The sequence below is a fragment of the Varanus komodoensis genome, unplaced genomic scaffold, assembly GCF_004798865.1.
Source record: "Varanus komodoensis strain SLA01 unplaced genomic scaffold, ASM479886v1 scaffold29_3, whole genome shotgun sequence".
Lineage (NCBI taxonomy): Eukaryota > Metazoa > Chordata > Lepidosauria > Squamata > Varanidae > Varanus > Varanus komodoensis.
Window position 1 is genome coordinate 1,690,601 of NW_025335760.1, and position 13,983 is coordinate 1,704,583.

A 13,983-nucleotide genomic window follows, 5' to 3' on the forward strand; every position below is an offset into this window, starting at 1 on the left:
GGGAGGCCCCTCCCCCGCACATGGCTCGGCGGCCCGTCCCGCCCCCTCACGTGCTCGCGCACCGGGCTCTTTCGGCCGCACGTGACAGCCGGAGCCCCCGGGGCCGCCCCGGCGCCCGGAGAGGCAGGCGCCTATTGGCCGCAGCGGCTGTCGCTCAGAGGCAGGGGCGGAGCTCCCGGCGCTGCTGTTCTCCTTTGTGTCCGCGAAGGGGCCGCCGGAGCTGGGAAGGCGGAAGGGGAGCAGGCGAGGAGGCGCCCCTTCCTCGTTGAGGACTAGGATCTCCTTTGACTCATTCTCCCAGGTTTGTCCGAATTTTACCTCGCCATCCTCAGTGCCGCTTTTCTTGGGGCGACGCGGTTGTTACTGCAGGCGGGATCCTGTCTAGATTATCCCGCTCCGATATCGGGAGAGCAGCGTACCGCTCCCCGCACCCCCGGACGGTGCAGAGCGGGGCCCGGCAGGTTGACCGCAGGTCCCCTCCCCTTGCGCCCTCCTCCCACGTGCGCCTGGCGAGCCCCTGGCATCCTTCCCTCCGCACCTGCCCCCCGGGCGGCCATCGGCGCCCCCCCAGGCACGTGCCCTCCTGCAGCTGGACCGCGGGGCCCGAGCAGGTGCCACGGCGCTGCCCCACGCCTGCGCTCCGCTCCCACCAAGCCCCACCTCGGGGCTGCCTCGGCCCCCTTTTCCCCGTGTTTTCATGGGGTGTTGTCGCGAACCTTTGCCTCAGTCTTGCTGGCGCCCCCACTGGCTGTGCCGGGCAAGATGGGGGGCCAGGGCCACGCAGAAAGGGCGGCCTGGCGTGGCCGGTCCAGGCGACCAGGGCGGCAGGTGGGGCCAACGGTGGTGGGTGCCGGTGGAGCTTGGGGCTGCCAAGCGCGGAGGACGGGCCGGGCCCCCCCGCCACTCCGGGGGGACAGATCTGCGGGCGCTGCTGGCCTTGCCCGGCACGTGCAGCCCTCCTCCGTGAGGCCCGCCTGGCGCCAGCGCTGCCGTCTTCTCCCCGCCGAGTTCGGCGCCTCTTCCGCATGCAGGCGCTGGACAGCACCCGGCAGGTCTTTCGGTTTGGCTGGCGCTTAGCAGTAGCAATTACTTAAAAGTCGGTTCAACCGTTCTGTTCCTTGGCTTCAGGGACCTCCAGTCTCTGTTGGGAAAAGGTGTCCGATACGCTTAACCAGGAAGAGCCGTGAGCGGCCAGCGCTCTTCTGCTGGACTCGGCTGGGAGGAGATGCCTCCCCGGCGTTCGTTCCGTCCGTCCGGCCTGAACGGAGAGGCAGGGAGGAATCTGAGTGGGACCCTTTTGGGCCTGGAGCACTCGCTACCGTGCTCTTGCTTCATGATGGCTCCCGAAAGCCACCAGCAAGCAGGAAGAACTGGGGGCTTCTTGTTCGCACGTGTGGTGTGTATTTATTTCATTTCTGTACCGCTGTAGCCGAAGCTCTCCGGGCTCTCCTTAATCTCACGTTCACACGTGCTAGCTGCCGTTCACCTCTTCCTTGCAGCGTATCTTTCAGTATGTGAAAGTGTTCAGTTTGCTGGGCGATCATTTGTAGCTTGCGTGCCTTTTTCCTGCTGCCACGTGGTGCAGATTTTGGAGGCATCCAGAACCGGGGTGAATTCGTCTCTACTTGGCAACCGGTGCCTGCAGCTCACTGAGCCAGCCTGGGGAGGGCCAAGGGCCTCCCTCCCACCCAACGTTTGTTTAGAGTTTGTGCTGGGGGGGGGGGGGCCCGGGGCGCGTACTGTAGACACTCTGCCGGGGGGACTCCCGGATCGTTGGCAGGATGCTGAGCTGGAGGTTCTTGGCCGATGCTCCCCAGGCCTGAGGAAGCCATAGATTCGGACTGCAGGCCTGGCTCGCCTTACCGGCTCCCTCTGCATCTGAGCATGTGCGGTTGGCTCCAGGGCAAAGTGCCATGCTTAAAGTGACCCGCGAAGGTATCTGGGAAGGTGCCCCATTCAGACATGCAGGCTGACCCCTGCGGTAGCCATCCGGGGCTGGGCTGGGCTGGGCTGGGCCTCGGCGACGTGCCCCATGCTCGGGGTCCCGCCGGGCTGGAACGCCCCGTGACGCGATGGTGAACGGAGTGGGGTCCTTCTCTTCCTGCCGGTGCCGCCACATCAGTTCCACTTCCCCAGCTGCACCAGTCGGCCACCAACCTGAGAACCACCTGCCCTGTTTGCGTGCCTCCCTCTGCCAAGGTCGGGCTCGTGGGTGGCGTTGAAGGGAACTGGTTGTACCAGGCAGCAGCTCTGGGCAGGCCTACCGCGCAGGTGGGGAGTGAAGGGAGCCGCCGTGCCGCCCTCGGCCTTGCCCTGGCAGCGCCCAAGTTCTCCTGGCCCCTGCGCTGCCAGTCCTGGGTGTCCTTGGTGGGAAGTGAGGCGTCCAGGTGGCTTCTCCGGTTCGGAGGGCCAGCACGCCTGCAGTCGTGGCGCTGCCCTGAGTTGTTGACTGTTTCTCGCTGTGTGTGTGTGTAGCCATGGGGTGCCCCTGCCACACTTTCCAGGCGGCAACTGCGGAATATCAGCGCACGGCCAGCTTCGCACCACAGCCCCCGGCCGCTGAGTGGCTGCCCTCACTCCAGGCCACGGGGGTCAACTCGCTGCCATTCCACTTAGCCCACCTGGCAATGCTGCAAGTCGCTGGCCCTCAGTAAACCAGGACTGGCAGAAGTGCCCCTCGCTGCTCCGACCAGGGACGTGCTCTGCAGATGGAAAGCCCTCTGCTGTGATGATTTGCTGAGCTGGGGGTCGCTTCTGTTCTGATATGCTGCCTTTTCCCAGCCAGGGTCTGGGGTTTCTGCCGAACTGGTACCAGTAAATGGGTGAACAGGGCCCGCCCTTCTGCAGAGGCCCACGTGAGTGGGTGCACGCTGCGGCTGGGGGTTAGGCTGTGGACGGCACAGGGAAGGCCTGGAGCTTAGCAGGAGCTCCGGCAGCCTGAAATCCTCTTCTGGTGCCAGGAATAAGCCGGAATTAGAAAGTGCCGTCGTCTCCGCGATTCCTTGTCTTTCTCACAAGGCAGAGCACAAGGCCCCGGCAGCCTCTCGCCTGCATTTTTGTGGGGCTGAGAGAGCGGGATCCAAGCTGCCGCCTCGCTCGGCAGTCTGGTCTCGGGCCTGCACGCATGGCCGTCTCGGACGTGCTGCGCGGGCGTTTCTGTAGCCGGGGCTTGCTGGCCTGGCAGCGCTGTGCGGTGGCTCCCGAGCCCAGCTGGGGTGGGGAGTCCCTGCGGAAGCCCCGGGCCGACTGAGCAGGGCTCCTCGGTGGATCCCCCCCAGCGAGAGGAGCGGCCCCCATCTTTGGCACTGCGCCCCGTTCAGCCTGACAGTCCCGGGTGCTTGGCTGCCTGCGGGCCCCATGGGCGCCACATTTCCCGCGTGCCAAGCAGTCGGACCCTCCGCAGCCCCGGAACCGTGTGTGAAAGAGCCGGGGCAGCCCGAGAGTCCCGTGGCATCGTGGCCCAGCCTACGCAGGATGAACCCCCGGCTTCTTGTATCAAATCTTCGTTTGAGATGGAAGGACGCTCACCCTTTTGGGCTGGAGGCAGACAGGCAAGAGCGGCTTGCGAGGTTCAGCTTCCTCTGCCGCTTCCACACACAGCCTCCTTTTCCCTGTAGATCTCTCTCTGGGCAAACCGCTCACAAGGTATGCCAAACCTGTTTAGGCCTTTACCTGACAGGAAGGAAGAAAAAACGGTCACTCTGTGCGGGGGGGGGGGCGCTCACTGGGTCTGGCTCCACGCCGCCCGCCCCCCTTCCCGAGCGAGCGAGCGGGGAGGCGTGGCGCGCGTGCTGGATGGGTCCCTCTCGCTTCCCTTCCTCCAGCTGTATGTGTGCCTCTCCATGTGACTTTGCGCTTCGAAGCCCCGTCCCTATTTAGACAGGCAGCAGCTCTTCCGCCCCACTCGAGCATCGCTCCATGTGCATGGGAGGGGGGGCCTCGCTCCTGCCCCCTCAGTCCCCGCTGCAGCTCAGCTTGCCCTTCGCAGCCTCCCTGCACCCCGTCATGGGGGGAAGGTTATTTCTGCCGATCTCTGCTGGGAAGGAGGAAAGAGCGTGCAAGGGAAAGATGCAGAAGCTGCTTGGACAGGGAGCTCCGTTCTGGGAGGACTCGGAACTGGGTCCCTCGGCTGGCCAGGCCAGCGGCTCATGCTGAGAAGGTACGTGGGGTCATGCCGCTCCTGAAGAGCTCGGTGGACGTGGCAGTAGAGCAAACGGATTAACCCGGGGGAGGGAAGTTGGCTGTGGGTGGCGGAAAGTGTCAGTGGGGGAAACCAGTGGCAGGGACGTTGGCTGGCGTGTCGTGGTGGTCTGTGAGGACTCCCCCTCCACATTCCCTCCCCGATTCCTCCGTGATGCTTCAGGGCCCGCCTTTGGGGAAAGAAGGTGTGGAAGGAAAGTGGGGCTCTGACCCTCGTGCAGGAGGTCCCCCCCCCCCGCTGAGCTCTGGGCAACCTGTCTCGCCCTCGCCCGCAGCTCAGAGTGAAAGCAGCTGGAGAGGCAGCACAGCGCATCCTGCAGAGTCAGGCAGGCGGACGAATGGCCGCTGCTTGCAGAAGGAGCTTTCCTTCCTGGGCTCACTTTGGGGAGACTCAGAAAGTGTTGCAGCCCGCCTTTGGAGACTTTCTTTCTCAGCCATAAGGGCTAGAAGCTTGGGCACAGATCACAGCCCTGCTGGCCTTCGCCCAGCACCTTCAGGGCAGTGGCACGGCCACGGGCTGCTTTCTTGTGCACCGGCCACGGCCGAGTGCCTGGCCTTTGCAGCTTCAGCGCTGCAGGGAAGGGGCTCTGCGGCTCGCAGGGTCGGGGGCTGCCCCCCCCCGAGCCAGTGGCCACGAGTCCGGGTGGACTCGTGCGCCGGGCGCTCTGTGCCTGCCCCGGAGCCTCTCCACGCAGGTGGCGCGTGAGGCTCCCGTCTCGCGGGCTTGTTTTGGGGCGCGGGGGGCGCGCCAGCGAGCGGGGAGCGGCTGGGCGTCGGGCCGTCCTCGGCGGGGAGTGGGGCGGCCGCCCCAGGCTGCCGGGACCCGAGCACCGCCCGCCCCGTTCCGCCTGCGGGCACGAAAGGCACGGGGGAGGCGGCGCGCCCCGCGGGATCCGGGGCAGCTGCGCGCTTTCGGGGAGCCGCTCCCAGCCCCGCGTGCCTGGCGAGGGCCGCCGCCGCCGCCGCGTCCTCCCGCCGCTCCGGGGGCGGGGGGGAGGAAGGGGGGCGCGGCCCGGCCCGGCCGTGCGACGCGTGCGGGCCTCGCTGCGCTGGGAACACGCCGTGCCGTTGCGTAATCTGGCTCGCCGCCGCGCCCGCCTCGCCGCCGCCGCCGCGTCCTCCCGCCGCTCGGGGGGGGGGGGGGAGGGGGCGCGGCCCGGCCGTGCGACGCGTGCGGGCCTCGCTGCGCTGGGAACACGCCGTGCCGTTGCGTAATCTGGCTCGCTGCCGCCGCCGCGTCTCCCTGCCGGCTCGCTGCGCTCCGGGCGCGGGCCGCACCGGCTGCCGGTGGGTCTGCGCGGGGGCAGCGGGGGGGCCTCGGCGGAGGGGCCGTGTCGATCGGGGAGGGCCTCGGGGCGGGGGGGCAGCGTCCCGCAGTGGATGGGCAAGGAGTAGGCCGCCCCACCCCCTGCTTCGCGGGTGTGCTTGACCACACCTTCCATAATCCCCAGCCGGCTGTGCAGGCCGTACAGTGGGTTGCCTGAGAACAAGCCCCTCTCTGGCGGGAAGCTGCCTGCTGGGGATTCTGGGCATTGCAGCCAGCAGCTGCTGGGGAGGCTGGCAGGGGGAGAGCAAGGGGGGGGGCTCCCTCTTTCATCCTGCCAGTCATCCTGTCTGCATTTCTGAGTTTCCCGCGCCAGCAGCAGGTTCTTCGAGGGCACGTTTGCGCCTCCAGCCACGTGCCCTCCCCGCAGCGCGATGCCCGTTCCCCGCACTGCCCCGCGGCCGCCTTCTTCCGGCCTGGGGTGCCGGACCTGCCCCCCGTTGCTGCGAAAGCCGTGGGCTGAGCATCCCCCCGCCCCCAGCCCCAGGGAGGCGTTCTGGCCGGCATGGGGCCTGCTTCCCCGTGTGGCCTGCCCCCCCCCCCAGGGGGCTGCACTCTGCGCTTGGCCGGCATCCAGCCGGGCAGCTGTTGCAGCCGCCGCCTCATTACGCAATCGAGGCCGGGCGGCAGCGCCACTCTGAGCAGCGGCCGGGGAGGAGCAGGGCGGTGGGCGTGCCGGCGGGCAGCTGCCTCCGAGCGCCACCTGCTCTCAGCCGCCGCGCTTGGCCCTCTGCGAGCGCTGAGCACATGGCGCGGCGGGAGGCGGGCCATGTGCTCCACCGCTGCCCCTCTGCGTGGCCTGCCGGGGCCGTGCTCGGGCCGTGGCCACGCAGAGGGGCGTGGGGGGGGGCTCCGCCGCCCGTGGAGTGGGGACCGGCACCCATGCGCATCCAGAAAGGGCGGGGGAGGGGCCAGCGGTCTCCACTTGGATGCCGTGGCCGGCAGGGATGCCCTCCAGGAGTCCTGCTCAGGTGCTGGGGGCCCCTGCTGCCCCCCCCCCAAGGCTTCCCGGTGGAACTCGGAAGGGCTTGTCCTTTGCTCACTGCTCCTCCGGGGCCCCGGGACTTGGGCTCTGCAGGCGCGCAGGAGGGGCAGGGCTCGGGTCGTCCTGGGAAGGGCCGGCTGTCGCTGGGCGCAGGGCCGCTCTGCTTCGCAGGCTGGGGCTCCCCCGGATCAGAACCAGGGCCCCGCAGAGGTGTCAGTGTGGCCATGCCGTGGTTGCAGGTGCTGCGGGGGGGGGGGGGGCTCGGATCGCCTGAGAAGGTGCCTGTGACAACGGGCGGACAGCGGGCACGGACTCCTGCGCTGCAGCCGCCGGGTCGCACGGCCGGTCCGGGCGCACGCTCAGCCGTCGACTGGGTTGGTCAGCCCCTGATTTAAACTCGGCTAAGACTCTTGCCTTCTCTCCGTCTTTCCTCCTGACAGCTGTTCTTGTCTGCCCTGCAGGAGCGGAAGGGAGGAGCGGCCATGCCCTCGGAGGACCCTCCTCCACCCAGTCGCCCCTCCAGACTGGCGCAAGAGAAGCCCTCCAAGCCAGGCAGCCCCAGTTCCGAAGGCCACAGGGCGAAGCTGGACAAGATGGTGCAAGGCGGCGACGCCGGCAGGAAGCCCTGCCGCCCGGCAAGCGAAGGGGAGAAGGACTCTGGATTCTCAGGTACGGCCTGAAAAGAGGGCCAGAGCCTTCCGCAGCGAGGCTGGGGGACATACCAGCCGCCGGCTTTGCAGAGGACGTGCCCGGGCCTCCCCCGGCCCGTGGAGCGAGGGGGAGCTTGGCCGATCCCCGGTCTCCTCGTGGGGCGTCCGAGCATCCTTTCCTGTCCCACGAGGCCGAGAGCTGCCACATGTGTCCAGTGCCCGGCCAACAGGCTCCCCGGCCGTGAGCTTGTCCAAGGGTCTCGGGGGAGCTGCCCCCCAGAGCACCTGCTGCTCTTTGTGGCTGGAAAGGGCAGCCAAAGGCAGAACCAGGCCCCTGAACAGTTTCCACCCTAAACATTCGGGGGTTTTGCTCCAGAGACTCGGGAATCATGACTCTCGTCACCCTTTGGCTTCTTACATTCTTCACTGCTGTTTTTTGAAAAAAGATGAGGCTTCTCACAACAGGATTGAAACATACAAGATGCATTAAACCAGCCGTTCGAAAGCGCTCTGACGTGTTTCTGAGGAGAGGGAGCGAAAGGCGGGGGGCTCGCTCTGGTCAGAGGGCCCTCCATGCTCTGGGGCCCAGCATCCTGCCGCACCTCCTCCTGGTTCAGCTCCGCTTTGCATTCGCACGTGGGGTGTGACCTGCCCTGGGGGCGGGGAGGCAGAGGCACAGCTCTGGCCAGGAGACAAACCCAAGCACAGAAACGTGGGGTCCACCCGCTGCTCTCTCGTGGGGGGCTCTCCGTTGCTCATGGGAGAAGTTTTGGGGTCCAGTGGAAGGAGGCGCGGCTCCTCTCTGCTTCCCAGATTCGCTTCTCAGTCTTGCCTGCGTTTGCAACATCTGCAGGTCCCCTGTTGCCCCACGGTGGATACCAGCCGGGGGGTGGTGGGGGGCCGGGGAGTGGCAGGGGTCTCGCCGCAGTGGGAAGCAGCAGCCCAAGGGGAGCCCTGGCGGAGGGCCGGCCGCAGCTGCTCCTCGGGAGCGTCCCGCTGCGGCAGGGCGGGCGGCAGCCCTCCGGGGCCCCGGGGCCGGGCCCCCAGGAAGGACCGTGTCCGTGGCCCGGCTTCCCTCCCTCACAGGCGGCCCCTCCGCTCCTTCCTCTCTTTGCAGACGGGAGCTCGGAGTGCCTGAGCGCCGTGGAGCAGACCGACGCCGAGGAGCAGGCCGGCCGCTCGCCACGCCAGCCAGCCAAGTTGCCGCGGCCGCCACAGAAGGGGCCGGGGGGGCTCCCAGGCAGCGCCTTACCTGGCCTCGCCCCCATTTACATTGTCAAAAACGTTATCCTCAAACAGGTAGCCCCTGCCGGGCCCAGGACCCCCGCTCCGTGCCGCGGGCTGCGCAGGCCTCCGTCTGCCCGCCTCCTCCCCCCGAGTCTCGGGCCCATCCTCTCCGCGTGTGTGGCGGGGCACGGGGAGGCAGGCCCCCGCCCCATGGGTGGCGGCTCCGCAGGGGCCGGGGCGGCTCGTGTGGAGCGACCGGCCCACCGGCGGGCTCCTCTCCCCTCCGTTGCACTCCCGCCCACCGCTGATGCGGCCCTCGTGCTTTCTCTCCGCAGCCCCTGGGAGCGCCAGCGGCCACCCCAGTCCTGGCCTGGAGCAGCCAGCACCCCCTCGACAGCGGGGAGGGCCCCCCGGCCCGCCTCCTCCTCATCCAGCAGCCCGTGGGTCCCCTGAAGGGCCCACTGCCCGGCCAGAAGCCTCCCGCCAAGGACGCCTGCCCGCCCCGCCTTGGCGGCTACCCCCGGATCGCACCGCACCCGGGCCACCCTCCACCAGCCCCGCAGGCCGGCGCAGCAGGACCGGCTCCCGCAGCGGCCGCCAGCAAGGGCAAGCGCTTCTGCCTGGACGAGGCCTGGTCCCTGGCCTCCAATGCAACCGCCCCAGCCGGCGGCGGGGACAAGTCGCGGAAGGAGGCGCCCCCCGCCTGGGGCAGCCCGCCGGTCGCCGCCCCCCCGAGCCTGGAAGCCCTCGCCCAGGACGCGGCAGCCTCCTCTGAGGGGTGGGACCTGGCGGAAGGCCGGACGCTCTCCCGCGCCTCCAAGCGGCTGGGCTGCGGCAGCCTGGGCCGGCAGCGCCGCTTCCAGAACACCGTGGAGGTCCTGCGCCGGTCGGGGCTGCTGGGCATCACGCTGCGGACCAAGCAGCTGCTCCGGCAGAACGGCAGCACCCAGCGCGAGCTGGCCGAGCTGCGGGAGCACGCCCAGCTCCTCTGCGAGGCCGTGCGCAGCAACGACGGCCGGGCCTGGGCCCGCCTGCAGCAGGCTGTGGACCGCTCCGCCGCCTACTGGGCCGCCAGGGGGGCCGGCTTGGACACGCAGCCCCCCGGGCAGCAGAGCCCCCCTGCGGCCAAGCCTCCGGACCCCCGCCCGGGTGCTGGCCGGGCCTCCTCGCCTCGCTCGCCCAGGAGCGCGCCCCTCCTGCCAGAGGCGCCTGTGCCCGCTGGGCTGCTGTAGCGCCTGCCCGCCGCTTGCGCCTTGGCCCGGGCTCTGCCCCTCGGACGGGACGAGGGTCCGTCCGTACGCCTCTCGCCATGGCTGCTGGACGCTGCGGAGCCCCTTGGAGGGCGCCCAGCCCGCTCGGCACCGTGTCGGCCATGGCAGTGCGCCGGCGGGGTGGTGCTCCATGACGCCGGAGCCGCTGCAGCTCGGGGGCTCCCTCTCGGCATTGGGGGGCGGTGGGGCTTTGCCGCCTGACTCGGGACTGGACCGGTGGGGTGTGGGAGTGCCAGAGGCCGACGGGGAAAGGGGCAGGAACGAAGAGGCGCCGCTCATCTTGTTTTTGCCCCTTTGCTGCAAACATCCCTCCCGCAAGCTCAGGCGCCTCGAACACGGCTCAGACTGGGGGGGGGGCGTGCCCCTGAGCCCCCAGCGCCCCCCTGCCCAGCGGCTCCTGCCGCTGCGTTGCCTCCTTGCTCTAAGGGGGCTCTTGAGGCGCTGCTGGGCTGCAGCCGGCCCCCTCGCTTCCCTTGGAAAAGCCGGTGTTGGGCGAAGGACTGTGCCCCAGGGAAGGCTGCCCTGCTCCTTTTCTGACAGATGGGCCAATAAAACGGAAGGAGAAACAACCTTACTGGTTTTGCGTGGGTTGCTGGGCCGGAGCAGGGACCGTCTTGGGATGGCCACTGCGGGCCCCGGCTTGGAGCGGCTCGCCAGCTGGGCCTGTCGCCTGCCTCCCGCCCCAGGCACGGGCTGCTGGGAAGCCGGAACAGGCCGAACCGGCCGGCTCTTCAGACATTTGCGCCCTGCCCTGCCCTGCCCTGCCCTGCCCTGCCCTGCCCTGCCCTGCCCGGCCCTGCCCGGCCCGATGCTCGGCCTTCTCCACCCGCATTCTGGCCTCTGCCACCTCGTTCTTCACGTGGAGGAGGAGGAGAGGCTGCATCGGTCGCTTCGCAAGAAGCACGGCTGTGCGAGAAGCAACCCGAGGGGACTGCGGGTTGGCACCGTGTCCCCAGAGCTCAGCTCGCCTGCCTCTCCAGGCAGGTGTGGGCGGCAGGTCCTGCGGGACAGGTGAGGCCAGGCATTCCACCTGCAGGGGTCGCTGCTGGTTCTTTCCATAGAGGCCAGAGCGCCCCCGCTGGGACCGCATGCAAGGAATTCTGAGCCGAGGGATTTGTTTGGCGTGCCAGGCAGAATCGTGCTGGCAGAGGCCCTTCCGGACGGAATCCGCGGAGCGTTCCTGCAAGCTCCCGTCACGCCAGCGGCACGATGGAGGGGAGGGGAGGAACTAACAGCTGGAAGTTAGACATTCGTGGAGCAAGAGCGAGCGAGCACAATTTTCAAAGCACCCACCCACACTGAAGAAGAGCCACAGACAGTCCCGGGGAAATGTGTTGCTTCCCAGGACGCCTCCCAGGGGGTGTTGCTTTTTGCAGAAAATTCTCCATTCTGTCCGCGTAAAGCACCTGCCGAGTGCTGGGTCCCCCCAAGGGCTCGCTGCGGGGTGCCTTCGGAAGAGCTGCCGGGGGTGCTGCTGCAGCTGGTTCAGGCGCGGTAGGGCAGGCCCCACATCTGCAGCTGTACAGCAACGAGACGCACGTGCAGAGACACGCCAGCCAGATCCCTCGGTGGGGTGGCCTGCATGATCTACTTGGCTGGAAGATGGGCAGGTGATGAAGCCGGGCTGCTGGGCAACGGCAGCCAAAGCCGGCCGAGCCCCTTGGGCTTCGCCAAAGCCCGGGCCAAGTCTTCCGCGGGGGCCCAAGGCCCTCCGCCGGGCTGCTGGGCATGGCCAGCCAGTGGCGCCCTGGCAGCTCGGAGCCGTGGCAGACGGCCGTGTGCCAGTGGCATCTATTCCTTCTGTGGCCGGTTTTCTTTTCCTGCCAAGCAAAAGGCAGAAATACGGCAATTCTGGCTGGAAGCCCCATCGATGAGGGTGTTCAAGGACAGGCTGGGCACGAGTGTGGCAGGCATGTCATGAGGGGAGCCGGGGGTCAGATTAGATGGCCCGGGAGACCCCTTCTGACTCCTCCTGTTTCTATGGCAGGAACAGCCAGCCACGCCAAGGCTCACCCACAGCAGCTGGTAGGGAGCTTTTTCCCACCCTGAACCCCAGAATCCCGTTGCCAGGCAGGGACTCGGCTCATGACAACCCAAGCTTGGGGCAAAACAGGTTTATAAAAAGACAATGGACAAAATAGGGGCGGAGGGTCTTGAAACACGACAACCCGCAGCGCACACTCCACGAGGGTAAGGAAGGCAGCAGACGCAGGAGAGCAGTGGTTTCCCTGGATCCATGCCAGTCAGCTCCCTGCAGCCCCTCGGCTGAAAACAACAAGCTAGCGTTTCCTACCGCAAACAGAAAATGCAACCCCAGATGTCGCCTCCCTCCTGGTGGAGGAGAGCAGAATTTCTCAACGGCCTCCCGCAGCAGCAGGGAAACCCCCTTGGCTCCCTGGGCTTACCCAGTTAGATCAAGCTCGACTCGGGTGACACCTGGCAGTCCCCCGGTGAAACTCTCAGCCCCGGGGAAGGGTGTATGGCGGGGGCCTGCCTTGAGGTGCCACCTGGCTGAGACGGCCAAGGATTAACCCTTCTGTTCCCAAAAGGCCCTTCACCGATTCTCCATTACAGTGCCCAACTGGGAGGGAGCGGAGGCAGCCTGGGCTCCAGGCTGGGCCACAGGGACGTGGCAGGCAGGGGCGCTCTCCAGGAGCCGGGGTGCTTGCTCCCGAAGCTTCTGGAACGGAGCAGGCTCTCGGCAGAGGTCCAGGCGGAAAACCTTTTGTTTGCCCGTTGGCAAGGGAGAGCAGAGGAGCGAGCAGGTGCCTCCCGCCTCCATGCTGGGCTCAGCCGCTGGCCGGGGAAGCACCACCCAGGCGGCCGATGGCCAGCACAGGGGGCAGGGCAGGGAAGGGGAGCACAAGCAAGCCCGCGGAGCGCCAGTGGCACTGCCCCCTCGAGCGGCCTGTGATCGAGCAGAGTCCAGGAGGCGAGCAGGGGCAGGCCAGCCGCAGGCCCACTGGGAGCACGAGCCCCGCCGTCGCGGCCCCTCGCTGTCCTGGAGGCCAGAAGCAAGTCCCCCCTCAGCGCCACCCTGCTGCCGGCGCTTGCGAGCCCCTGGCCTCATGCAGCCCGGGCACAGGCAGCGCCACGGGGAAGGACGGGCCTCGCTCGCCCGCTCGCCGGTGCCTTTTGTCCGGAAGGTCGCCCTGCTCCTCCGGAGCGAGGTCTCTGCTCTGGCCCACTTTCCTCGCTAAAGAGCTGGGCTCGCTCGATCAGCCCCCCAAAGCCCCAACCCTGCCCCAGAGCCTTCGCTCGGGATGGGGACGCCCCGGCCACGCCAGCTCCTTGGGTGCACTCGCACCCACTCGCTGTTTTTCTCTCCCGCCCGCTTTCCTTCCAAGGGACTCATGGCAGCGCGCATAATGCTCCTGGCAGCCTTAGCCCCACAGCAGCAGCCTGGTGAGGTAGGCTGGGCTGAGCGTCTGGCCCAAGTCGCCCGGCTCGCTCCGTGGCTGGGAGGGGATGAGAGCCGGGCCGCCTGCACCCAGCCGGTGCCCTGCGCCACCGTGCCACCCCGGCTGGCGGTGCGAGGCCCAGGTGCCGGCGGATTGTGACTGCCGCCTGGCCGGCAAAGAAACGGGTCCCTGGGCCGGAGCCTGTTCATGGGCTGGCAAGGCAAACAGGCACGCCTGGCTGTTTCGCAAGGATGGGTGTCGTCATTGCTTTGCTAGCCTTTAAGGGGTCACCGGATTATCGCTCGCTCCGTCCTTCTCATGTAACGTGGCTTTTCTTCTGCGAAGGGAGAGGCCGGCCCAGCTGCTAAAAGACAGCATGATCCCCTGAGAGGGAAGTGGCCCGGAGAGCATAAAAGCAAGGGAGGGCCCCTCTCCGGCTGAATGAACGCGAAGGAGAACAGAGACAGAAGCCCTGCAAAGCAAACAGGAGCCGCCCACCCCGGCCTTCGGCCCCCTCGAGCCACTCCTTGGCTGCCGGGAGCTGCCAGCAGAGTCAGTGCGCAGCGCTTGGCCTCCGTCCCTGCGGGACTCCGCTCCACTGCCTGCCGCCGGGTGCCCCTGCCGCTCGCGACCTCCTCGAGTCCTGCCTCTGCCCCACAAGGCACTGGCTCTCCCACCCCGGGCTGCTTGGCACGGCCTTCTGCCGGGGTGGCGCCAGCTCCCCCCCCCCAACTGCTCTGGCCCTGAGGGGTTGGCTTGGGCCAGCGTGTAATGGGCCCCGGGTGCTGCTTTGTCGCTCTTGCTTTCTGGTCACGCCCTGGAGCCATGTGGTCGGGGCACCAGCGGGCCGCTCGGGTCATGCCTGCCCTCCCCCCCTGCTCAGCCCGGGCTACGAGAGCAGCACCACCCGGGGCAGCTGGAAACC

At 68.1% G+C, this 13,983-nt stretch overlaps 1 protein-coding gene across 1 annotated transcript; it reads left to right on the forward strand.

Moving 5' to 3' along the window:
• Positions 1 to 201: 201 nt before the first annotated feature.
• Positions 202 to 9,618, forward strand: CIPC (CLOCK interacting pacemaker). The gene is made up of 4 exons (XM_044435458.1): positions 202 to 301; positions 6,971 to 7,178; positions 8,277 to 8,458; positions 8,722 to 9,618. Exons 2-4 carry the CDS (start codon positions 6,992 to 6,994, stop codon positions 9,616 to 9,618), a joined length of 1,266 nt encoding a protein of 421 aa, XP_044291393.1. The 5' UTR covers positions 202 to 301; positions 6,971 to 6,991.
• Positions 9,619 to 13,983: the final 4,365 nt, after the last annotated feature.

Excerpts from the sequence above, each read along its gene's own strand:
- CIPC (XM_044435458.1), top strand. The coding sequence starts at position 6,992 with ATGCCCTCGGAGGACCCTCCTCCACCCAGTCGCCCCTCCAGACTGGCG. Across the intron at positions 7,179-8,276 it reads GAAGGACTCTGGATTCTCAG|ACGGGAGCTCGGAGTGCCTG; the intron begins GTACGGCCTGAA and ends CTCTCTTTGCAG. Across the intron at positions 8,459-8,721 it reads AAAACGTTATCCTCAAACAG|CCCCTGGGAGCGCCAGCGGC; the intron begins GTAGCCCCTGCC and ends TTCTCTCCGCAG.